Source organism: Orcinus orca, chromosome 15, assembly GCF_937001465.1.
Source record: "Orcinus orca chromosome 15, mOrcOrc1.1, whole genome shotgun sequence".
In the NCBI taxonomy this organism is placed as follows: Eukaryota; Metazoa; Chordata; class Mammalia; order Artiodactyla; family Delphinidae; genus Orcinus; species Orcinus orca.
The window spans coordinates 80706699-80733842 of record NC_064573.1 but is presented as its reverse complement, the minus strand read 5'-3'; the positions used below and the strand labels follow the sequence as shown (position 1 = coordinate 80733842).

Below are 27144 nucleotides of genomic sequence, written 5' to 3'. Positions count from 1 at the left end.
CACAGAAGAAAAGACCCTGAAAATTCCCAGGAACCTTCGGAGAAGACCAAAGAGCAGCTGGCCGAGGCAGAGCTTCGGAAGCTGAGGCAGCAGTTCCGGAAGATGGTGGACAGTCGGAAGTCCTTTAACTTCTGCTCCCAGCAGAAGATCACAAACCAGCAGTAAGTGATGCTCAGAGTTCTGTACTGAGTGAACTTGGAGAAAATTTTGGGTTTGGTTTCATGGGGCTTGCCTTCTGATGGGGTCTGGGGCAGGGACCCACTTGGGATAGCTTCAGTGGGGAGAGGAGATTTATTCTCAGAGTTCAGGGTGTCTCAGGGACTCCAAGGGGAGCAGCGCACCCATGTCTCAGTGAAGGACCCAAACAAGAAAGTGATTCTGGTTCCTGTTTCTTTCAACACATGGGTTTTGTTCTTTCCTCTCTGAATCTCAGCCGTGGCTGGTGGGAGATGGCTGCCTCCAATTCTTGAGCGAACAAAGGCCACACAGAGAGACTGTTCTTAGTCAATTCCAATCCCAAAATTCCCAGGAGAGGGAGAATCTGATTGGCTTAGCTTGGGTCTGGTGTCTACTTCTGGCCCATTCAGCTGTGGCCTGGTGGGGGCTGAGCCATAGGACAAAAAATAGCTATGGGTATCCCCAGCGGTTCTAGCAGTAAAGGTGGGGAGTTCCCAGAGAAGGGGAAATCACCAGTCGGTGGATACCCCAAAGGACGTTTCCTGCTTGTGCGTTATTATGGGATCTGCAGGCCTGAATATCTGAAATTGAGTTGCCCTAGAAATTATGGTGTGTATAGTTTCTTTGGGCAACAGAAAGGTGTTCCCTGAGGTTGAATAAACAAACATTAAACAAGCATTCTTAGATTCCGTCCAGAGAAATGTGATTCCTTAACCACATTCATAATGTTTATACAGGCAGTAACTGCCTATTGTTAGAAAGAAAATTTTACTGTTAGATGATGTGTGAAGTTCAGAGGATAGGGAAAAGGGGTTCTTTAGATTTTCCATGGATTGGTTCACTCAGAGCCACTGCTAGTCCATATGGGATCATTACGTGAATTAGAAAAAGGCACCCTTTCTCAAAGACCCTTTACTGCCATCTGCTGGAAACATTGTCATTATGTAGGGATTTTGTTAAAACGACAAAGTGTCTCACAGAAAAGTGGAGTAAATCAACAAATCAATGATATGTTTTCAAGCAGATGGTGCTCCCTTGGGCTGTGCAGTCCACAACCTGCACATCTGTGCTGGTGACCCTGATTCACAGCCTACCCTTGGTGGGCATCAGGAAATGCCTACTTCTTGATGTGGCTTCAGTTTTTCTTGAATCTTACTTACCCTTCTGCATCTCGCTCTACCCCGATCCATTTGATCTGGTTTCACTGTGGTGGAACTGAAGGGGAGGAGAGTGGAAGAGACCTGGAGTGAGGTGAGTGAGGTGCTTAGTGAGCGTAATATTTAAGGAGGTGCTTTTCCCCAGCGCAGACCCTGCACCTATACCACCCTGAAAATGAAGACCTCCTTAAATTTTGGGGCACCTCACTCCCCTCACTGCAGTCCTAGCCCTGCCTAAAGACGGACAAACCTTCCTTTTGCTTTTCCGACCTCACTGCACCCCCGAAAGCCTAACTCTGACTACTATCCGCTCTCTCTCTCTCTTTTCTCTGCACCTTAGCAAAGACCCCTCCCGAGAGGGGCTTAGGGGGAGAAAAGTCCCAAGGGCCAGGTTAAGAAGACAAGATGCTCTAGAACTGGGCATGCACTCCAGTGGTTGTTAGCAACTTGTGGCTATTTACATTTGCAATTTATAAATAAATAAAATTAGAAATTCAGTTCTTCAGTTGCACCAGCCACGTTTCAAGGGCTCAATAGCCACACATGCCTGATGGATGCTGTCAGACAGCGCAGCTAGAGGACGTTTGCATCACTGCAGAATGGTCTACTGGACAGTGCTGCTTTAGAACATCAGTCAGCAAACGGTGGCCAATGGGCCAAGTCTGAGTGGCTGCCTGTTTTTGTAAATAAAGTTTTATTGGCACACAGCCACGCCTCTTCATTTTTGTGTTGCCTATGATTGCTTTGTTGAGTAGTTGCAACAGAGACCCTCTGGCCTGCAAAACCTAAAGTATTTACTCTTTGGCCCTTTATAGAAAAAGCTTTGCAGACCCCGCCCTTGAACATTCTTTGCTGTTCTAGAGTGGCGCTTCCAAAACTTTAAAGTGCATACAGGTCACTTGAGGATCTTGTTACAAAGCAGATTCTGATCCAGTAGGTCCTGGATTGAGACCTGAGCTGCTGCATTTCTCCAAGCTTCCAAAGGGCACTGAGGCAGCTAGTCTGCAAACCGCACTGAGCAGCAGGAATAGGCTGCCCAGACTTTGCCAGAAACTCGGCCTCTGTACCATTTCCTGTTGCTCAGTTGCCGTGCAGTCGCCTGAGTCTTCTTTTCTCTTTTAGAAATCCCTGGTTGTTCACGTCCCCGACACCCTCTCTTCTCCAGAGCAGATAGAGGAAGAGAAGGAGACTCATGTCAGCCAATTTCATAAATCAGTAGCCCCTGAGTAGAAAAGTTGGTGGGGGTTAGAGGTTCCTGTGCAGCTCTGTGTTGATGCACAATTGAAAGATCCTGCCTCATGGGCTTGCCTCTTATTACCAGAGATAACTGGCTGTAAAGCTGGAAAAGAAAGTCTGCAAAATCAGACAGATGTCAGTGAGCTGCTGGCAAAAGAGAATTTGGGGGCTCTCACCATGACTAGGTAATGGGTTTTGACAGGCACAGCTGCAAATTGTTCTGAGGAGTAAAAAAAAAAAATGCAGCTCAGAGAAGGGTGGAGCAGTGGAAGTTGCAGTGAACTGGGTCAAAGGACATCTGAGTTCTGGACCTGGGTTGGAGACTTTGGGTGAGTCTCTTCCACTTGCTGGGGTGGGAAGTACCCCTCTGAGTCTCCTTTCAGGACCAAGGGGCCTGGAGTGTCTGATCCAGGCAAACTCAGGGGTTCAGGGTTAATCACATGCTGCTTTCCCAACAGCAAGGAAATCAAGACCCTGCAGGAGGAGCAGGATGAGATCACCCTGCTTTTGAATCTCATCAAGTCCTCCAGGAACTTGGATCTGAATGAGAAAAACTACATGGAGCTGTGTTTCCTGCTGCAAACCAAGGAGGACTATGAGGCCCTGATTAAATCGATGAAAGTGCTGTTGGCTGAACTGGATGAGAAGGTGTGGTCTTTCTCTTAAAGGGTTAACCAGAACACCGAGCAAGGGGAAGGAGTGCAGGAGGTGTACTCCCCACCATATCCCCACCGTTGGCTTTTCTAAACGTGACTGTGGTCACTGTCTCCACCACCATTGTAACCCCTGATCTCTCAGCTCTATTGATCCATTTCCTCACTGTGGTCTCCACTGCCTCCCCATTACAGTAAGACTAAATGCCCCAATCCTTACTGTATCAGTCAGGAGAGGTTAGGTTATGCTGCAGTAACAAAATTCCCTCTCCCCAACTCAGTGGTTTAAAACAACAAAGGTTTCTTTCCCATTCATGGTTTATGTCTATCGTGGATTGGCTAGGGGCTCCTATATCCTTTCATCCTGGGGCCAGGCTAATGGGATAGCCCCATCTTGAACATTGCCAGGTACTGTGGTAGAAAAAAGTGAGTCCCGAGGGTCTCACACTGGCAGTTGAATGCTCCAGTGACATGTGTCACTTCTGCTCATGACTCATTGGCTCAAGATAGTCTACCAAACCCGTAGTTTGGTAGACTATCTTGACCCAAAATAGTCAACTCTACCCATTCACAAAAGGGCCTAGGAAGTGCAACCCTCATGGATCCAGAAAGCAAAGAGCTAGAGACATTTGCTATACAGTGTTAATCCCTTAGTATCGTTTGAAAGACCCTGCCTACCCCTCTAGGCTCATCCCATGTCATTTCTTCCTTAACTCTTCACACTCCAGCTGCAAAAGACTTCTTTCTTTCTTTCAAATAATGCTGAGCCTTTTCTCACCTCAGGGCCTTTGCACATGCTCCTCACACTGCCTTACCCTAGTTGCTTATCTTTATGTCTCAGCCTGAAGGTGACTTTCTCAGGGAGGCCTTCTCTATGCCCTCTCTCTGGTTTAAAGTATATGCCCCTGGTGTTAGTTTCTTGGCCAGGAACAAATAGCACACTCTGTAGGGTACTCGGACGAGTAGGGCATTCTGGAACCTGGAGTAAATACCGCAACCTCTCTTTCTTCTCACCTCTGACCCCAACTACAAGGAAGCCATTGTGGATCCTTCCCGGTTAGCTTCCTGGGGCACAGAGCAGGGTGGAGAGTAGATATTGGGGGGCAAATAGAAGATCCCAGCGCACCCCCTATCCTCTTTCATGTCACCCCATGGCACCTCCTTCACAGTACCTTTCACGGTGGTAATTATGCCTTAATATGGGTGTTGTCTAATGTCTCCCTAACCTGTCACCTGCGTGAGTCTGTTTTGTTCCCTACTGTACCCCCTGTTCCTATCCCAGTGTCCAGCACCTAGCAGGTCCTCAATAAATATTTACTGACTGAATGAATCTGGAAATCTCATTACACCTTTCTTCTGCTTCAAACTCTTCAGTAATTTCCAACTCTTGCTGTGATAAGGGCCCAAGTTCCTGGTGTAATTTGCCGGCTCTGCTGCCTCAGCCCCTCCTGCCTCTTCCACCTTCTCTCCTGCCTCCTTCTCCTCTGTGCTCCATCCACACTGGTTGCCTTCATGGATCCACAGTGCTGTCTCTCACCTCCAGACCTTTGCACATGCTGTTCCCCCTGCCTGGAGTGATGTTCCCCGTCCTCTCTGCTTGGGGGAGTCTTATTCATCCTTTGCGTCTCAGCTCAAATGCTGTTTCTGCAAGATAGTTGTCCCCTCATCTTTCTCTGCTACATGCCCCTACTGTGTGTGTGCAAATTACCATCTATCTCCTCTCTCCTAGGGCTCATCATGCTTCCTGGCTTGTTTCCAGTCCTAGATTGTAGGTTCCCTGAGGGCAGGGACCACTCTGTCTTGGTTGCCATCATACCCCTGTTGTCTGGCACCAAGCAGGGGCTTAATAAAACGGATGAATGAGTGAATGAATGAATGAGTGAACAAACATATGAATGTATGAGAAAGGAGGCAATAAAAGTGAAGAAGAAAAATGGGGATGTGGATTCTCAGAAACATTAGAAAAGGCAACCTAGTTTTGGAATCCTCCAAAGAGTACGGCACTCACTGCCCAACACAAAAACCCACTTGGTCTAATTCCATCTCAGCGCAGGCAGCTCCCAGAATCCCCTCCTGCTGTGTCCACCACACAATGCCCAGAGCTTTGTCCTTTCAAGGGGTCACTGGAGGTGAGGATATCACTGGGCCCTGCTTAGCCTCACAAAATAATTAATAAGCGCTTGCCTTCCTGCTGAGCATCTAGTGTAGGCAACGTATTTCCCCATCAGCCACAGCCTTGGCTAATGTCTCCCATTGGGCTGAAGCCTAATTACTTTCAGCATCACAAAAGCAGCGTCTGACATAAAGGTGTCAAAGGGAATACAGCTCTGAATTTAATCACAAGAGCTGATGCCACAGCTTCCTTTGGCAAGTAGGTGGAGCCCTAGGACTCTGGGGGTCAACTCAGGCTAGGGCAGGCATCCTTTCAGAGCATGTGATGCCACACCTAATATATGGTGGAGGATGCTGCCCTCCCATATATCAAAACAAGTCATTTGTTTTATTTCATAAGAGAGCTGGAGGGGGTTTGTGTTGAGGATGCTGCCTTGTGCATAGAACAGGAGAGGAGAACGGAGTAGAATAGGAACCTGACTTGACTTGAATCTGACTTTGTCAGTACTGATGAAGTAATTTGTTTTTGCTGTGAGGGAGTTTGTGGGGGAGTGTGTGTGTGTGTGTTCCAGCTAACGTCCAAAGCCTGGCTAATATCAATCATAAACAGCATTCATATACCTTACCAGTTTTGTGTGAGACCCAATGGTTCCCTTGGTGCCTGATCTTTTGCTTGAGAATGTGTTGGGCTGCAAGTATTGATAATAGAATTCTTGACTGGAAGCAACTGGGAGAACAGAGGTTTGTTTTTCTCATTTAATATGATGTCTGACTAGAAATAGGCCATCCCAGGGATGGTTTAGCAGCTCTACAATGATGGGTTCTTCTTTTTCTCTATGACTCTCTTGACCAGCCTTCCCCTCATGGTCACAAGATGGCTGCCAAAGCTTAGCTAGTATAATGTCTCATATAACTGCATTCAAAAATAGGGAGAAAGGATGGGAAGTTTTTGTACATGATATTCTCTTCTTATGAGAGGGAGAATATTTTACAAAATTCCTCCAGCAGATTTTCTCTGATTGGCCAGGGCTAGGGTATATGCCCATTCCTTGGCCAATCACGGGCCAAAGGGAAATGGAATTTCTGTAATTGCTTTGGGGTAGACCAGGGGCAGCAGATTACAGTGCAAGCACCAAGTCTGGTCTGTTTGTTTATGGCCCTCCAGCAAAGAATGGTTTTTACATCTTAAATGTTTACTTTTTAAATGGTTATGTGAGTACCTACATACTAATCTCTTCGTCCTTGAAGCCTAAAATATTTACTATTTAGCCCTTTAAGATAAAGTTTCCCAACCCCTAGTTTAGACCAATGATGATTTATCCCTTGGGTTTGGAGGCAGAGCCCACCTTCCCTAAGTAGATTACTGGCAATAAGAAAATGTTTTTATCTCATATAACAGGAAGTATAAAGATAATGCAAGCTTCAGGGTTGGTTGATTCAGCAGCTCAATTAGGTTATCAAGGTATTTGTCTTTGTCCTTTGGGGGCAAGACAGCAGCAGCAGTTCCAGGGACCACATCCAGATGGAACAATACCGTCAGGAGAAGACAGACCATCTCTTCCTATGACTCTCTTAGGAATGAGGAAACTTTTTCCAGATGCTTCCCTACCAGACAGCCAGAGGCTCCAACTGGTTTAGTCTTGCCCATCCCTGAATAAATAAATCATAAGAAGAGTGATTAGAGTTACCATGCTTGGCTTGGATCAGTCTTCTGGGGTGGGATGGGTATTCTTTCCCAGAACACCCACGATGGGTTAACCACCCACCATGTCCACCACAGTACAGTTCTGGCTGTTGTCACCTCTGCCAGCCTCCTGGTTCTGGAACATTCTTCTGTCTTCCGTTAAGCATCTCTTGCTGCCTAAAAACCATCTTTCATCACTTTTCTGTGGGTCTTCCATGACCCTAAATGTATGAGTAGACCAGTGGCCTTCAGAACAGGCTGAGCCTGACAACATGAAGGCTTTGGCCTAACATGTTAAAAATCAGGAGATTTCATGTAAAAATTCAGATATCTGGCTTCTCTTTTAAAAAAAACTGGAAGATCTGGCAATATTGGGCCTGAATTTCCTTGAAGCAACTGTAACTACATAGTGTTGTGGGTGACACTGCCATTCTTTATGTTTTCCTCTCTAACAGATCCCTGACTTTATTCAGGGTGAGCATGTGCCCAGCTAAAAAGCTACATTTCCCATTTTCCCTTGCACCTAAAGGTAGACAATGAAATGTAAGGGGACATCTGTTAGGGGTGTCTGGGAAAGTTTTGCTTTCCAGGTATAGGTTGTACCCTTCATCCATATTGCTTCCTCTACTTTCCTCCCTGGAACATAACTGTGTGAAGGCTGGTGCAATGGCAGCCATCTTTTGAGGGAGAAGCCAGGTGAATTACAGAGATCTTATTTTTACCTCCTTGAGTTACTGAACTTAAGCCAGCAGTGTATTATGAGAGAAAGATAAACCATAATTTGTTTAAACCATTGTTAGTTGGGCTTTCTGTAATTTGTAGTTGCATGTGTTTCTAATTGATACAAGCTGCTGCCCCTGAAGGAAGGCTACTGAGATCTGTGCCCATAAAGGCAGAGAGAGTAAATTCTTGTGAGGAAAGCATATGTTTTTTAAAATGCTTCATTTTATTTTATTTTTTATTTTTTGGCCACACCGCACAGCTTGTGGGATCTTAGTTCTTCCACCAGGGATTGAACCCGGGCTCTCAGCAGTGAAAGGGAGGAGTCCTAACCACTGACCACCAGGGAATTCCCAAGGAAAGTATGTTTTTAGCAAGACCTGAACCTAATTGAACTTAATCATTTTTAGTTGTTGACACTTGAAATTATGAGTCACTCAACTGCCAATGCCCCTTTTTAACAGCCAATGTTTGGTAATACCTCCTTTACAATCCTGAAGTGAAATTCATAGATGATATAATCCTTTATCCTTCTTCTTTTAAATCAATATGATGCCATAACTATAATGCAAAGGAAAAATAAAGGAAAGCTACTTATACTAAAATTATATGTATTTCGATACGTGCATGTTTTGGCCTGACTTATCGAGACCGGGGCCAGCAAATTGCTCCGCAGAGGCCCTGATAGTAAATATTTTGGCTTCGTGGGCCACACTACTCCACTCTGCCTTCATAGTATGAAAGCAGCCATAGACAATGCAAAGAATGGGCATGGCTGTGTGCCAATAAAACTTTATTTATGAAAACAGGCAGTGGGGAGCTTCCCTGGTGGTCCATTTGGTAAGACTCTGCGCTCCCAATGCAGGGGGCCCGGGTTCGATCCCTGGTTGGGGAACTAGATCCTGCATGCATGCCACACCTAAGAGTCTACATGCTGTAGCTAAAAAAAAAAAAAAGATCTTGCATGCCGCAATGAAGATCCCACGTGCTGCAAGTAAGACCCAGTGCAACCAAAATAAATAAATAAATATTAAAAAACAAACAAACAAACAAAAAACAGGCAATGGGGCAGATTTGGCCCAGGGCCTTAGTTTGCAGACCGCTGGTCTAAAAGATATAGTCAGAGGCCAGTATTATTGACATGCAGAATCACTGAAGATTCCACACTGCAGACCGATTTGGACTTGTTGTATCCACAACTCAAAGATGATGATCCAGGTTGTGCTGGTGTCATGATTTCCAAAATGGTGGCCAACTCTTGGTAAAGTTCCAAACAAATCAACGAACATTCTCTTGATTTATACAGTGACTACATTCCTGGATAATTAAGTGTCTATTAAAACCTAATGAAAAATACTGTGTGTGTATATGTAAAAGACAGTTTGATTCTAGGTACAGAAAATTATAGAGAGGTTCTTCACCTGCCTAATATCCTGAGGGGCACTGGAAAGTCAAAAGGGGTGGAGGACAATTCTTGGATGTTTGGTGCTGTCTTACATGTTGCAGGGTATGTGACATCTCATGACCTGCCATTAAGTGCCACTAGCATCCTCATCATTGCAAGAGCAAAAAAACAAAACAAAACAAAACAAAAAACAAAGGTTACAGAAGGCTTCTTGGGGGAATAATGCCATTTCTGCTGGAAACCGTGGCTTTAGGGCCAGGTGAGATTTTCGCCCACAGGTAAGTGAAATTTACATGCACGGGTGAGAGTAAAAACCCTAAGTTGCCTCATTTTGCCCCAAACTGGCTAAGGTTAAGTTGAGTTGAGCATACACCCAAGAGAGAATTAAAATTCCATATGGGAAAAGAAAGAACATTGCAGTTTTTGCTTTACCACACTTGAGTTAGTGAACGGTCACATTTGTACCCATACAGATGTTAACACAGCTGGGTTTTCTCTCTCTCTCTCTTTCTCTTTTTCTTTTCAGATTATTCAGATGGAAAAATATATATATAAACCAAAGACAGATCTTCTCAAAAATACAGGAGGCCAATAACCCCCAGAAACTGCAAAAACGGATCCACGTTTTGGAAACCCGTTTGCATCTCGTACGTAAGGTGTTCTCTGGGGGAATTCCCTGGTGGTCCAGTGGTTAGGACTCCATGCTTCCACTGTAGAGGGCACGGATTCTATCCCTGGTCGGGGAACTAAGATCCCACGTGCTGCAACGTGACCAGAAAACAAACAAACAAAAAAAACTCTGCAAACAACTCTGCCTCCCTTTGCTAAGAGGGAAGAATGATGTCTGTGAAGCCATTAGCAGAACATACTCATCTCATTGGTTGAGTCGGGATAAGGTGAACGATGGTGTGCACACAGGCCAGGCAGCACTCCAACCATTGTTCTGTGGGCCTGGGGTGGGAGGTGAGGGGAAGACCCTTCAACCCTCTGGCTGCCTTCTGGAAGCTTGTCTCATGCCCCAGGAGTGAGCCTTATTTCGAAGCAGAGCCCTCCTTGCAGGTCACTGTACACTTTGACAAGATGCTGACCACCAATGCGAAGCTCCGGAAGGAGATTGAGGACCTACGGTATGAGAAGGCTGCTTATGACAACATCTATGAGCAGATTCATCGGCGCTTGTTGATGCAGAAGAAAACAATGAATATGGCCATCGAGCAGTCTGCGCAGGCCTATGAGCAGAGGTGGGCTGGGGGAGAGACCCTGGGGGCAAAGATGTCTCAGCCCCCTGCTGAGCTTCCTACTCTGGGCCACCTCTACCCACTGTGCTTATGTGTTGAGGAACCTGAAATCATCATCTTAATAACTCTGAGTGCTGATTGTGTGTCGGCCAAGCACGATGCTAGATGCTCTGGGTAGTATTTCAACCTTCACAACAGCCCTAGGAGTTATTATCCCCATTTTACAGACCAGAAAATAGAGGCTTAGAGATGCCAAAATACTTACCTGAGATCCAAATAAATGGCAGATGTGGTGGAGTTGCGATTCAAACCCCTATGCTGTACCATCTCCCCCAGGTGTCCCTGCCTCTAGTCCTAGGGGGTCCCTCTCAGTCTGGGCTGTCTCCCGGCTTCACACCTAGAGGGGCAAAAGGCATGCAGTTTAGTGGTGAAGAGTGCAGATTTTGGAGTCAGAGAGATCTGGGTTTGAACCCTGGCTCCATCACTACTACATTGTTGGAGGACCCCTTCAGGTGGTAGTGAGGATTAAATAATATGTGTATATAAGCGAGTGGCTGGGACATAGTACTTGACAAGTGGTGATGATGATGGTACTAGTGATAATGGTGATGTGTGATGATGCTGATGGTGGTGATACTGCTGATGGTAATGATGATACTGATGGTGGTGGTGATGGTGGTGAAGATCATGATGGTGGTGGTGATGCTGCTGGTGATGATGTTGCTGATGGTGATGATCATCATGATGACGGTGGTGATGGTGGTGGTGATGATGATGATGATAGAAAATCATTTCCTGAGGGTGGTCTAGAGCTGTCAACTGCTGTCATTCAGGTGAGGAAAGTTGTTCCTCTACTCACAGAAACCTCCATGATTAAAAGGAGTGATGGTCATTGACCAGTCAGGAAGTCTGTCTGGACTGGTAGGGAGAGGGGAGGAGAAGGACGGCGCCTCCGGACACTCAGACTCTGTCGTGCCCCCCTCGCCCAGGCTGGAAGCCATGGCTCGAATGGCTGCCATGAAGGACCGCCAGCAGAAGGACATCTCTCAGTACAACCTGGAGATCCGAGAGTTGGAGCGTCTCTATGATCATGAAACCAAGCTCACATCCTTCCTACTCATCAAGCTGAATGATCGAGTTTGAGGAGCAGTCCAAAAAGGAAGAAGGTAATGCTTTCCAGGTGTCCTCTTTTCTCTCTCTCTCTCTCTCTCAACTGAAGGTGCCCGAGTCTCCTTGTAGTAGGTTTGCCAAATTTAGCAAATAAAAATAAAAGATGCCGTTAAATTTAAATTTCACATAAACAATGAATAAAATTTTAGTCTCATGTAGTATTTGAGACATACTTATACTAAAAACTTATTTGTGGTTTATCTACAATTGGGACATATTTATACTGTTAAAAATATATCATTTGTGTCAGGACTACCCTGGTGGTCCCATGGCTAAGACCCTGTGCTTCCACTGCAGGGGGCAGGGGTTCGATCCCTGGTTGGGAAACTAAGATCCTGCGTGCTGTGCAGTGTGGCCAAAGGAAAAAAATATATATTGTTTGTCTGAGATTCAAATTTAACTGGATGCCTTGGGTTTTATCTGCCACCCATAACCTGTAGGATGTGTCCTCACCCTGTGGCTCTCCTTCCATTGTTTAGAGGAGGAGCTTTTGTGTCAGAGGTCCCCAAGACCACCCCCGGGCTGGGTGATTCTCAAAGAGGACTCACAAGACTCAGCAAACATGGCTATGATGTAGGGACACAAAGAAAAATCAGCAAAGAGAAAAGGTGCGTGGGGCGAAGTCCAGAGGAAACCAGGCACAAGCTTCCAGGATCTTCTCCCAGTGGAGTCACACAGGGCATGCTTAATTCCTCCAGCATCTAATTGTGACAACACATATGAAGAGTCGTCTGCTTGGGGAGCTCATTAGAGACTTGGTGCCCAAGATTCTTACTGGAGGCTGGTCACGTAGGCACCCTCTCCCCAGTACATACCAAAATTCCAGCTTCCCAGCAGGAAGGCAGGTGTTAGGCATAAAGCACACTGTCCTTACAGTCTGGGCTCAGGAGCCACACTTACCGTTTAGGAAAGTTTTATATCAGTGTAGGGAGCTGTTCACCATTTAAGTTCCCAGATGAAGGCCAAGGGCCAACCTTGCAAGCAGGCCTTTCTAAGGAGAGCAGTCTCAGGTCTGCTATGTTAACTCTCTCCTCAACAGATTGAAGGGAGAGCCCCCTGTGCAGCTGCATTTGTTTTTTTTCTTTCAGCCCCTTCTGTCCCTTCCTACCTTATTTGCAACTGTATGGCTGGAAGTGTTTTTCTGAGAAATCCCATCTCTCACTCTCTAACATTACAAAAACCACCTTTTGGACCTTCTGTCCATCCATCCATCCATCCATCCTTCCATCCTCCATCTATCCATCCATCCATCCACCCATCCATCTTCCATCCTTTATCCATCCATCCTTCCATCCTCCATCCACCCACCCATCCATTTACTGAGCCACTGGCTTATGCCAGCTTCCATTCTCTATGCTTGGCATGCATGGCTTCCATTTAGCCTTCACAACATCTCCAAGAGGCAGACATTATTATTAACACCCCCAGTTGACATATGAGGGCAGTGCAGCTGAGAGAGGATACATGGATATAGCCAAGGTCCTCTGCAATGTAAGTAACAGATCCAGGACCCCATCCCAAGTGTGTCTGCCCCCCAAAGCCTGAGGTCCTACTACTCTCCTCTTCTCTCTCCTAATCCACTGAGCAGCCTCAAGATTCCACTAGGCATCCAAGACCCAAACTGTGCAGTCAATAGGAGTTCTCCCATTCACTGCCACTCCAGTTGACTTGTGCGTCCATCCTTCCTCTTCTCACTGCCTCAGCCTTGTCATCTTTCTCATCACATCTCCTCTAGCAGCTTCTGCTGGGTCTCCCAGCCTCCAGGCTCCTCCTGTTCCTGTGACACGGCAGGGGTAAGTTCTTCATGATCAGTTGACTCCTTCCTTCATCCATCCAACCATTGCATTCTTGGTCTTCCAACAAATTTTAATGATCACCTATCCTGAAACAGGCACCATGTTGGGGACCAGAGACAGAGCAGTGATCAAGACAGTGTTAGTCCTTGATGTCACGGAGCTTATGTTTTAGATATGGAGACACACAAAAAAACAAGCAAATAGACAAATACAAACACTTCAGGTTGTGATAGAACCTTTGAAGGAAGAAAACAAGGGACTGAGATGGAAAAGTAACAGGGAGACCTCTCTTGGATAGGATGGACAAGGAGGGGCTGTTCAGACTGTGATCTAAAGGATGAAAAGAGTCCAGTTGTGCAAGGGTGAGGAATCCAGGCAGAGACAAAGGCCCAGAGGCAGGAACGTGTTAACTGGAGTGTAGACGCAAAGCTGGAGAAACAGGCAGAGGCCACTCCTGCAGGACTGACCATGTGCCAGGAACTGGGCTACGTGTTGGGAGACGGTGGGGAGTAAGACAGAGGTCCTGTCCTTCTGGAGCTGAACTTCTGTCAGGGGAGATGACAAATTGGCAAATTGGCAAAAGTTAATCTGATCTCTCGGGAACCCATGAGCATGATGAAGAAAACAAAACAGGATAATTGACAGAGAGTAACCAGGGGCTGCTTTATCTAGGGTGGTCAGGGTGGGCCTCTTGGAGGAGGTGCTGTTTGGGCAGAGACTTGAATGATAGGAGAGAACCAACCACATGGAAGACTGGGAGAAGCACATCCCAGGAAGAAGGAATTGCAGGTGTAAAGGCCCTGAGGTGGGAGTGAGGTAGGCATATTTCTAGAACAGAGAGGAGGCCAGTGTGGCTGGAGTGAGTTGATGCCAACAGGAGAGTGGTAGGAGATGAAATTGGAGGGGTGAGGAGGAGCCAGACCACACAGGCCCTTATAGGCTGCACAGGGAGCTCACGTTGATTCTAAGTGTGGTGGGAAGCTATCAGAAGATTTAGGCAGACTAGTGACTGAGTCTGATAGTGACCAGGCACTGAGGATTAGAGGGGATCAGATCTTAAATTATGCCGAGAAACTTCAGCTTCATCCCAGGGACAGTAGGGAGCCACACATGAAAAGGGGTCACGTGGCCAGATGTGCCTAGGAAGATCTAGAAAGATCCTTCCGATTGCCATGTGGAGGCCAAATCAGAGAGACAAGGCTGGATTCAGGAGAGGTGGGGCTATTGCAGGCATCAGGCTGGGGAGCAAGGCTTGGAGAACTTTCTTTGTTCTAATGCCTTGAATCTGCCAAGCCCTGAGACTGCTTAAGGCCCTCTGCCAAGAGGGCTTCCCCGGCCTTCATCCTGCTCACGTCACCTCCTTCCCTGGCCACGCAGCTACCCCATCACAGCACCTACTACATCTCCTCCATTGCCTGGGCCACAATGGTAATTATTGGATTTCTTTTTCTGTTTACTTGGCTATCTCTTTTTCTTTTCTCTTTGTGGCTGATTCCTCCACTAAAAGCTCTGTGGAGCAGTGATTTTGTAGCTATGGAGCCCAGCACAGTGTCTGGAACATAGTAGACAATCAGATATTCGTGAAGTGGCGAGATGGGAAAGTCTAGCCCCCTCCCCAGGGCACAATGATAATGCTATGGAGCACATCCCTCCACTGGGCACTACTCTGAGCGGCTTCCCTTTCAGACTCATGGTTGCCAGTTCTTCCTTTTCTAGCTCTCAAGGCAAAGAAGCATGGGAAGAAGAACAAGGGTGAGAGTTTTGAGAGCTATGAGGTGGCTCACCTCCTGCTGCTGAAGCTGACAAAGAATGGCAACCTGAATCAACTCATCGAGGAGCTATGCCTGTGGGAAAATGTAATTCAGAAAAATATAAGGAAAAAGTACAGGTCACCAAAATATCACCACTCAGAGACACTGCCAATAAATATTTTGGTGACATTGCTTTACGAAGGCAGTGTGCACTTAAGCATGTGTCCGTGCGTGCGCACACACACACATACATACACACACTCCCCTAGATGCCCAGTTACAGTACTGGGTGTATACTAGATAGTTCGTGCTGTTTAATAAACTTTTTTCTTCAACAATTCATCATAGATACTGCCCAACATCTTCTATGTTCTTTTCAGTGGCTTCTGGAGACCCTAGATGCTCTGTGGTAGTATCACAAAATTCTTCGTAAAAGAACAGATTCCCCAGGCCCTATCCCATACCTACAAACCTAGATTCTCTGAGAATAAGCCAGGAATCTGCATTTAAACCATATATTTAAAATAATTAATTAATTAATTTATTTTTGGCTGCATTGGGTCTTCGTTGAGGAGCGCGGGCTTCTCATTGCAGTGGCTTCTCTTGTTGCGGAGCACGGGCTCTAGGCACGCGGGCTTCAGTAGTTGTGGCACGTGGGCTCAGTAGTTTTGGCTCACGGGCTCCAGAGCGCAGGCTCAGCACTTTCAGCGCATGGGCCTAGCTGCTCCGTGGCATGTGGGCTCTTCCGGGACCAGGGCTCAAACCTGTGTCCCCTGCATTGGCAGGAAGACTCCCAGCCACTGTGCCACCAGGGAAGCCCTAAACCATATTTTAATTTGAGACCCTTTCCCCCCCACAATGTAAATGTACCATCGTTTACTTAACCGATCCCCAACCGGTAGACATGTAGGTTGTCCCTAACGGAGATTACAGATAATAGCACAAGGGACAGCCTTGAGTGGCCACCTTGCCCACATGTCCTATTGTTTCCATGGGACAGACTCCTAGAGATGGTATTGCCCCATCAAAAGGTGCTTGCTGGGCTTCCCTGGTGGCGCAGTGGTTGAGAGTCCGCCTGCCAATGCAGGGGACATGGGTTCATGCCCCGGTCCGGGAGGATCCCACGTGCTGTGGAGCGGCTGGGCCCGTGAGCCATGGCCGCTGGGCCTGCGTGTCCGGAGCCTGTGCTCTGCAACGGGAGAGGCCACAACAGTGAGAGGCCCGCGTACCGCAAAAAAAAAAAAAAAAAAAAGGGTGCTTGCCTTTTACATTTGGACACACTGTTCTAGCCCAGGAGTTCTCAAATCTAGTCCCTGGACCAGCAGCATCTCCTGGGAACTTGCGAGAAATGCACATTCGTGGGCCTCATGCAGACATACTGAATCAGAACCTCTGGTGTGGGGCCCGGATATCTGTGTTTTCACAAACCCCCAGGTGATTCTGATTCATGCTAGAGCTTGAGAACCCCTGCTCTGGAGCTGCTCGTCCATTACCATAACCATCAGCTACATGGGGTGACTTAAGTTTAAATCAATTTAAATTAAATTAAAAAATGAGTTCCTCAGTGGGACTAGCCACATTGCAAGTGCTCTGTGCCCATGCGTGGCTAGTGGCTGCAGTGCTGGACGGCACAGATAGAACATTGCCACCATTGCAGCAAATCCTACTGATTATACACAATTTTCCAGAAAGGATGAACCACCCACCTGCTCATGCCTACATCCTCCTTTTAATTCAGAAACATCAGAAAGAACCTCCATGGACATAAGAGGGGTCCAGGGGTTCTGGGGCTACTTGAAATGGATAATTTAAATCCTCACCAACGCCTCGAGGCATTGGCTTATTTTTAGGTATGTTGGGCAGGGGAGCACTTGCTTTTCCTTATGGTCTGGTTCTCTCCTAAGCAGAATGAGGTTATCCGCTCGCAATCCCAGCAGAAATCATCACATGAGGACAACTGCTCCATCCTGAGACAGCTGGAGGTAAGACCAGGGTGGGGAGGGAGGGATGCAGGAGTCTCCATTGTCTGTCAGGTGACCTGTCAGTTGGTTCTCAGGAGGAGGAAGATGTCTGCCCCATGACTATCTACTGGCCTGGGTCATGTCTTGACATGTCCCGACCTTTTGTTACAGGCAGCCTCTGCTACAGATCTTGCTGCAGAATTTTGTCCCTGAGGCTCTCTTTGTCCATTTTAAAGACTCTCCCACTTCAGGGAGCCTATCTCAGGCCCTTGTGCCTATAATTTCATCCCAGGCTGGTAAATTCCAGACAGATCTCTGCCTCAGTCTTTTATTCTCTCTCCCCCTTGTCCTGGCTGTGGCCTGTTCTCAATCAATAATAGTAATTACAAACATTTCCTGAGCCATTACTACATACTAGGCACTGGGCTAAGTGCTTTGCTTGCATTATCTCATTTAATCCTCACAACAGCTCTATGAGGTAGGTGATATGATCTATTTTACAGATGAGGAAACTGAGGTTCAGGGAAGTAATCGCCAACATCATGGAGCTGGGATACTGCATGAGCTTTGCATTGCATTCAGCTGCTAATAATAGGGACCCAAAATAACAGTGGCCTAAGCAATAGAAGTTTATTTACTTTGTTAAAACATAAATCTGGAGATAAACACTTCAGGGCTGGTCATTATGTCATCAGTAACCCAGCCTTCTCCTTTCAGTTTTTCCATCTTTAGTGTGTGGCTTACACTCTCAAGGATGCCTCATGGTTGTATTATGGCTGCCAATGGCCCACCCATCACATACACATTCCAAGCAGAAAGAAAGTAGGGAAGGAAAAAAAGGCCTTGCTAATTGAGTTAGTCAGCTTAAAAGTTTTTTCCCTGAATTCTCAGCCAGTGACTTCTGTATCTATGTCTCACTGGCCATCCCTATTGCAAAGGAGGGTTGGAGATATAACTTTTAGCCGGCACATTGCCACCCCAAATACAATCAGCGTTTTGCTATTAAGGTATAAGGGGAGAATGGATAGCAAATGTCTGGCAAAGATATGAACCAGAGAGTTTGACTGCAAAGCCCTGTTCTAATCCAGTAGTTCCTGGCCCAGGAACTACAATCCTTGGTCATTTCCCTTCCTTTCTCTGTGGCTTATTTCTACTCTTGGCATGCAGGTGGCAGAAAGGGTTGGCCATGCCATTCTCTCATGCGCCACTGGAGGGCAGCAAAGCACCTCTCAGGCTCAGCAACCTCTACCAGGACTCGGGAATGGGGAATGTAGACTTGCAGGCAAGGCCCAAGTTCAAGGAGACTCTCCTTAAGTTGGACACATGCTTGGGGTCCCACATCCTTGGCTTTGAGCCATCCAGTGTCCAAATGCTTCCTTGGGGTTGGGACTTGTGCTGTTCTGCCTCTTGGGGTTTTGAAGGCCTAAAGGTGGACACAGTTTGGGAAGGCTGACCAGGCAACCCCAAGCATCTCCCCCTGAAGACCTCTGCCTGAAGTCCTCCAGCAGCTCTTTGTTCCTTTGGCTTTAGTAGGAACTCCTGGAACCTCTTTTCAAATGCAAATACTCTAAGCAAGAGAATTTGTCTTAATAGCAATGGGCTCACTTAGAACCCAGTTTTCTTACCCCCCTGCTAAAGATCGCTTCCATCTCCTCTACTCTTGGAACCTTTCCACTTAACTTCCATTTCATCCTCCCCTCTGGGAGAAGTGGTGAGACCAGTCCTTTAATGGGAGGGTTTTGCATAGGAGTTAAGCAACCAGGCCCTGGGAACAAATGCTTGGGTATGACTCCCAGAAGAGTCGCTTCCTGGCTGTGTGACTTTGAGAAAGTGACTTAACCTCTCTGAGGCTCCGTGTCTCACCTGTAAAGTGGGGATAAAAATTGTACTCACTTTGTAGGGCCGTGAAGACTGAATAAGATACTGCAATGTACACGCTTGGCACAGTGCAGGGCAGAGAGCTATAAACATAGCTATCATTATTGTTGTTGTTTATCCTGTAAGTCAATAAAACCTCAAATCACCATCATCTTGTTACCAAATAATTGTCCAAATAAAGAGTTGTGCCCATGGTCAGGTATTAGACAACTCAATACAGAGGAGCTAAACACAAGTTCACTTTTCTTCTCTGACCTCAATATTCCTCATCTGAAAACTGGGGCAGTTGTGAGGATAAGTTAAGATGATGTGTGTAATATGCCTGGAACATTTTAGGTGCTGGACATGTGTTGTCACTGTCACATCAGGCTTTAAGAAATGTTTTTAATCATATGATCTTTTTTTTTTTTTGGCCATGCCGCGCAGCTTGTAGGATCTTAGTTCCATGACCAGGGATTGAACTCATGCCCTCCGCAGTGGAAGCACAGAGTCCTAACCACTGGACCACCAGGGAATTCTCAACCATGTGATCTTTTAATGCACCTTTAGAATGAGGGGGGGCTCTTGCTGTCATATGAGGAAATGCAGCCCTGGGAACTGAATATTCCGGTGTTTGGGATGGAGGAAGCTGCCTGGTGTGGTGGTTGAGAGACAGTTCAAACCATGGCTTCCCTCTCCTGGCTGTATTCCTTAGAGCCTCAGTTTCCTCACCTGGAAAATGGGGGTGTGAATAGGGCCCTTTGGGATCCTTATTTGGAATGGTCCGTATGGAGCTGGTGGGAACAAGGCTGGTCCTTCCAGGGCCCAGTTCACCTTTGCAAGCTGAGAACTCAGAGGGACAGGCAGGAAGCCACTGAAGCACTCATCCCAGAGCAGCGATTCACAGTCTGGGCTGCAAGTCAGAATCACCTCGGAGGCTTTAAAATTCCTGATGCCTAGGCTGCATCCCAGACCAAGATGTCTAAATCTCTGAGGCTGGAGTTTGGGCAGCAAATGTTTAAACACTCCCACGTGATACCAATATGAAGCCAAAATTGTGATCCAGTGGACTCACAGAGGTTCTCAAATTTTATCATGCATCAGGATCACCTGCATTAAATACAGATTGCCAGGCCCACCCCCAGAGCCTCTGATTCATTCCGTCTGGACTGGATCCCAGGAATCTGCATTTCTAACAAGTTCCCTGGTGAAACTGATGCTGCTTGTCCTGGAACCCCACTTTGAGAACCACTGTGCTCTAATGTGATTTAAACTGAGTGGTGAAATTGGTTTGTTGGATTGCAACCAGCATTTAAAAATAACAAGAGGGCTTCCCTGGTGGCGCAGTGGTTGAGAGTCCGCCTGCTGATGCGGGGGGCACAGGTTCGTGCCCCGGTCCTGGAGGATCCCACGTGCCGCAGAGTGGCTGGGCCTGTGGGCCATGGCCGCTGGGCCTGTGCGTCCGGAGCCTGTGCTCCGCAGGGGGAGAGGCCACAGCGGTGAGAGGCCCGCGTACCGCAAAAAAAAAACAAACAAACAAGATAGAATAGAACAGAACAGAATGGAAAATACTAGAACACACAATAAGAATATGATTTGTGAATCTATAATTTCATTTGATTAGATAAATATATAAAAATACACACACGTATATAAATATTGGGCTGCAATGTAAAATATATTCCTTCCTGTGGGCCATTTTTAAAAAATGAGTCACCAGCTTTTTAAAAATACTGTAATCCAGTACACACGTAGACACACATACACATATGTAAGTAAACAAAACTTACATTAAACAATAACTACCCTCACTACCTGCAATGCATGTTAGCATTTTCTCTTCCTTTCTTTTCTGATCATTTTATTTCATTTTTTAAAAAAATGTGGGTTGAGACCAATTTAATGATTAAATTGATCTCGCACCCCTTTAGAGGTTTGCAAACCTGCACTTTGGAGATCCTGGCTCCAGAGGGTCCTAAATCCTCATCGCCAGCAAAAGCTTTCATGTGAGGGCTGAGCCCAGGGTGGTGACCTGGCTGACCTGGATGGGAATTGGGGTCTGCCACAGGAGAAACTAAAGAAGACCATGGAGCAGGCAGATATGTATGAGAACAACTACAAGGAGATCAACAAGACCTTGGAGTATCTCAAGAACTCGGTTGAGAATCTGTTTAAGAAGATAAATTGTGATGCCACCAAGATCCTGGTACAGTTAGGGGAGACAGGGAAAATCACTGATACCAACCTCCCACAGTACTTTGGTGAGTCGAGCTGGGGTAGCAACCTTTTCCAGAGATTTCTATGACCAGACCCAAGGACTTGTTCTTTTGGAGGTAGTGAGCCTGGTGGTGAAGCATATGGGCACTAAAGCCAGCTTGGTTGGGTTCAAATCTTGGTTCTACTCTTACTAGCTGTGTGACTTTGGGCAACTTTCTGAACCTCTCTGTGCTTTAGTTTTTTCATCCAAAAAAATATTGGGAGGATTAAATAAATGAGTAGTTCTTAGAGAAATAGTACATGATCATCTCAATAGATGCAGAAGGAAGTATTTGACATAATTCAACATCCATTCATGATAAAAACTCTCAACAAACTAGAACTAGAAAGAAACTTTCTTACCTGATAAAGGGCATCTACAAAAACACCTACAGCTAACCTCCTACTTAATGGTGAAAAAACTGAATGTTTTTCTTCTACGATCAGGAACAAGGCAAAGATGTTTGCTCTCGCAACTCCTATTCAATATTGTGTTGGTGGTCCTTGATAAGGAAATAAGGCGATAAAAAGTAATGAAAGGCATTTAGATTGGAAAAGAAGAAATAAAGGGCTCAGAGCAGTGCCTGGCATGTAGCAAATGCCTATTAACTATAACACACATTTCTAGGCATAGGCCTTGAACTCAGGATAGAGAGGGAGGATGCACCTACAGAGATCATGACAATTTAGAATGAATGGCTTCCACTACTCTTAGAATAAAATGTAAGGCTCTTAATACAATTTGTTTTTGAGAGGTTCCCAAGACACCTCCCTCCCACCAGTTTCAGTGATTCACTAGGAGGGCTCCTGGATTCAACATATAGTCATATTCATGGCCCTGATTTATTATAGCAAAAGGATACAAAGCAAAATCAGCGAAGGAAAAAGGGGCTTGGGGTGAAGTCTGGAGGAAACCAGGAGCAAGCTTCCAAGGTTCCTCTTCCAGTGGGTTCACACAGAATGAGCTTAATTCCTCCAGCAATGGGTTGTGACAACACAAGTGAAATGTTGTCAACCAGAGAAGCTCACTGGATTCTCATTGCCCAGGGTTTGGATTGGGGGCTCATCATATAGGCACCTCCAGCATGACACATACCCAAATTCCAGGCTCCCAGAAAGAATAGTGAGTATTCAGTCAGCATAAATCACATTTTTTATACCACAGTTTAAGCATGATGAGCCACTCTTTTAACAGTTAATGGTAGTGGGGACCTTCCTGAAATTCAAATTCCCTGATGCTATCCAAGGGCCAATCTGGTAAGCAGCGCTTTCTAAGAGCAGTCAGGCTTTGCTGCGTTAACTCTTTCTTACCCACAGCCTATCAGGTTCTTTATAGCCTGGCCCCTACTTACATTTTTCATCATCTCTTGTCCTGCTCTCCCTCCTTTCTCACCACATTCAGCCACAGTGCTCTCCTCTCTGTATTTTCTTTTTTTTTTTTTTTTTGCGGTACGCAGGCCTCTCACTGTTGTGGCCTCTCCCGTTGCGGAGCACAGGCTCCGGATGCACAGGCTCCGGATGCACAGGCTCAGCGGCCATGGCTCACGGGCCCAGCTGCTCCGCGGCATGTGGGATCCTCCCGGACCGGGGCACGAACCCGTGTCCCCCGCATCGGCAGGCGGACTCTCAACCACTGCGCCACCAGGGAAGCCCCTCCTCTCTGTATTTTCAAATCCCTCCCCCAACTCATCCCCGCCGCAGGGCCTTTGCATGGGCTGTTCCTGGGATACTCATCCCATGCCCAGTTCCTCCTCATTCTCAGATATCAGTTTAAATGCCCTCCCTCCAGCAAGGCCTCCCTCTGCTGCCCCATATGAAGCTGGTCCTCCCCTACCCACTATTATTCAATCTTACAGCAGTCCTATTATTTAATACTCACCCAGTTTGTCTCTATGTACAGGTAATTCTCATTATCTGAATCTATGAGGTTCTTGAGATCCAATAGCAAGGTTCAGATGCAAATCTTTTTGGTTCCTGACTTTCAGAGAGAATAGAAACGGTATGGGTTGTGTGAGTTTTTTTCAAAAAAATTATCCAGATCCAGTAGTTACTGAATTCAGATAATAGGCATCTGGATAGTGAGGGATACGTGTATTTATTTGCTGAACTTGCCTTTCTCTCCGTCCCCCCATTCATACTGAAGCTTATGAGCTTCATCAGGACAGGGACTGCATCTCTGTTATTGTTTATCGTCATTTTGTTTTTCTTCCATGCATTGTAGCACCATGCCTGGCATGATAGGCATCCAACAATAATTTGTGGAATGAATGAATAAATGAATGAATGAATTATTCTGGTGACTCCATGAGGCTATGAAACACGGTGGGAAGGGCAGCTCCCTCAAACTCAGAGACAGCACTGAGGAAAAAACCATAGTTTAAGGCAGAGCTTGCCCAGGGCTCCCAATTTTTAGTGTAACCCAGTGTTCCTCAATCTTCTTTTCATTATTGTCCCCTAAGGAGCCTTTTTATATTTTTATTTAATTAAAAAATTTTTTTTAAAAAAAAATTTATTTATTTATTTTTGGCTGTGTTGGGTCTTTGTTGCTGCACGCGGGCTCTCTCTAGTTGCGGAGAACAGGGGCTACTCTTCGTTGTAGTGCGCGGGCTTCTCATTGCTGTGGCTTCTCCTGTTGCAGAGCACTGGCTCTAGGTGTGCGGGTGTCAGTAGTTGCAGTGTGTGGGCTCAGTAGTTGTGGCTCGCGGTCTCTAGAGTTCAGGCTCAGTAGTTGTGCCGTATGGACTTAGTTGCTCTGTGGGATGTGGGATCTTCCCGGACCAGGGCTCGAACCCGTGTCCCCTGCCTTGGCAGGAGGATTCTCAACCACTGTGCCACCAGGGAAGCCCTAAGGAGCCTTTTTAGACATTCTTTTCCCAACTGCTCCACCTTGTGGAATTTTAATACAGTTCATATACCATATAACTGTTTACGTCTTGTATGTATATCTGTACTTTATATATTAAAGAGTCAGATTATTTTTGCTTCTCAAGAACCAAATTGTGCCCTCTAGGGAACGTGTGATGTAACCCAAGAGAAAGCCTTGTCTTTACAGGAGCTCATGACCTGCTCCACTTCCTGTTGCTACCATTCATCTCCAGCAGGGAGCGCAACCTCTAGTTCCCCACCGCCCCGGGACTCCGGTCTCTCAGCAGCCCTCTTGGTTCTGTTTATTTTTTTCCAGCCATCATTGAAAAGAAGACCAACGACCTGCTGCTGTTAGAATCCTACAGGCGGATCATGGGAATGGAAGTGGCGGAGATGGAAGTCCCACCACCCTTCATCAACCCCTTCTGGGGTGGCTCTGCCCTCCTCAAACCTGCAGAACCCATCAAGGTCATCCCCCCTGTGCTCGGGGCTGACCCCTTTAGGGACAGGTTGGATGGAGGTGAGTTCTTTCTTCCCGGACTTCTCTTTCTACTGCTCAATGACTCAGCCACAGATTCTGAAGTTTAGTTATCCTGGGTACTTTAAAAAAATTGCAACAACTTTGTGACCATTTGATGAACCTTAAAATGTGTAAAATTTCCAGGTTGTCAAGTTATGGGCACAGGAGATTCCCTGACCCCGGCTCCCACCTTCACCCTATGCTCCTGAGACTCGGTCCTCCATCTGTGACCTCCTTTCCGCAGCCCCATCCACATCCCCCAACCCCGTGGTTGAAGCGCCCGAGACGGTTCACGCCAGAGCTGAACTGTGGCCCTGCGGGCGCCTGCACATTGATCTTTGCTTTTGGAGGCTGAAGCTCGTGATACTCCCCGTCGTGGGGGTCTGCCCTTCTCTCCGAAGGGGGGGATATAATCGGCCCCACATAGTTTTTGGAGGGCAGTTTGGCAACACATTCGGGAAGCCTGAGAAATGGTTATGTTACTGAGCCAGGTTCGGTTTTTGCGATACGCAGCAAGCCAAACGCTGAGAGTGGAGGCTTGCAGCTGAGAGGGGGGGTTATTCACAAGGCAGCGAAGCGAGGAGATGAGATGGGAGAACAAACGTCCAAAATCCACCTCCCTGAAAGCAAGGGCCTCGGGTATTTATGGGATATAGAATAAAGAAGCAGGGTGGTCCGAGGCATGGGGAGTGTGAGGAAAGGCAATTGGAAAACGGTGCGGTAATCGGGGTTCTGTGCCGGTGTAACTAAGCTGTGGGCCTCTGCACGTTCAAGAGGTCATCCAGTGACACTCGCACGTGCCCAGTTAAAGGATTGGTGGTTCCTTCCAGTGTTAACCAGCTCACCTAGAACTAGACATAGCTGAATCCAAGCTCCTGGAAAACAGCTCAGGCAAACACATTGTTTAGGCTAAATGCTGCTTGGAGGACAAGCAAGTCTTTTGTAGCAATAATTAAAACGACCTTGCTTAGTGAAGGCAGGTTACAGGTGAAATGGGGTTGACTAATGATTACCCACGGTTTCAGATACACACGTTGAGTCTGTAATCTCACTTGTGGGGACTGGTCCTTCAAAGAAAAACTTATTCGAGGGTTAAAGATGGAAGTAGGAGGGTGATTGAACTGGAAATGACTGAAATGCTCACCCGTTAGAGATTGGTTAAATAAGTTATAGTTCACCCATGCATGCCATGGAATACTATGCAGCCACTAAAAAGAATGCAGTGGGCTGACATGAACTGACATGTATATATGGCATCTAGTGGCCAGGGATGCTGCTAAAAATCATGCAGTGTACAGGACAGCCCTTCACAACCTGATTTATAATAAAGGGAGGGGGAGAGAGAGAGAAGGAAGGAGGAGGAGGCGGAGGAAGGGAAGGAGGAAGTTATCTTGATGATACATATAAAAACGAAGAGGATGTATACTGCTGACTTACAGTGGGTATTTCTGGGTGGTGGTTTGCAGAGAACTTTGCATTTCTAAGTTAATTCTGTATTGCTTAGAATTTTCTTTAAAATGACCTTGCATGACTTGAGTAATCAGAGGAAACAATTTGGTATTTTTAAAAGCTGCCCCTCTTCTGTGAGCAACGTTTCAATTGTGCAGGTGTGCCAAGGATGGAGGGAGGGGATGGCCAACAGGCGCTCCTGCACAGGTGCACAGGCGTACACACATCTCCTGTTTGATTTATTCAAGGCACCTGAGACTTAGCAGGAGTGAAAACTGGGGCTGATGTCAGCCACCTTAGCACAGCTTCCCTTGGCCCTTTGAGTGCTTAAAGGAGGAGGGTGGCAGGGCACAGCTGTTGAGAACACTGTCCTCACAAGGTCAGGAATGTACAGATGTTGTCTTATTTCCGTTCAAGGGAATGTTGATAAACATTAGGTTCTCTTAGCCCACTAGCCTCTATGGCTTGTGTGTGTGTATTAGAAGAGGCAAGCCCCTCTGGGCAGATTAATTAGGAAAAGGAGCCCCTGATTGGTAGACATGGCTTGGCAATCAAGTGGGGGGCTGGATTTCAGCCCTGTAGAAACAGATGTCTTTGTGCAATCTACATCCTGAGCAACTGCACGTGGTGACCCTATCTCCTTGATACTAAACCAAACTCATTTTTACATCCTCATCTTGGAGAAAAAAACAGTTATTGTCTGGCCATCCCTGAGCAGTACATCTCTGCCTGTCCTCCCCCTCCCTGGACTTTGAGAATTTTTACACTCCAACCCCCAGCACTATGGAGGGACACCAAACCAGGCTTGGATATCCTTGAACAGGGCAGAGAGGCACTGTCCCTGGGAAGGAAGCCCACCCCCTGCTGTGCTGGGTTTGATTTCCAAACTCCTCACACTAGTCCCATCTTTGGCACAGTGGACCAACCCCTGGACCACAGCAGCCTTCGGCAAATGGTGCTCAGCCACTACACCGCAAGAGAGTCTAGAAACAGGGATTTACACATGGACAGCGTGCCTGAAAAGGGGGACAATCTGAGGCCCAAGAAGAAGTTAACAGTCTGAGGTGGACATGGCCATGTTTGTACCATAACCAGAGAGAGTAAATGTTTTGTTCCGTAACCCCGGTGCCTCTTCAC

General features: G+C 46.6%; 1 protein-coding gene across 1 annotated transcript; it reads left to right on the top strand.

Moving 5' to 3' along the window:
- CCDC63 (coiled-coil domain containing 63) lies at positions 1-27118 on the top strand. Its single transcript, XM_033440583.2, is given in 11 exon segments — positions 1-161; positions 3029-3220; positions 9671-9791; positions 10204-10385; positions 11372-11515; positions 11517-11548; positions 15065-15204; positions 17007-17081; positions 20986-21178; positions 24355-24558; positions 26925-27118. Coding segments are annotated over 11 exon segments (1488 nt in total). The 5' UTR covers positions 1-102; the 3' UTR covers positions 27071-27118.
- The last annotated feature ends 26 nt before the right edge of the window (positions 27119-27144 follow it).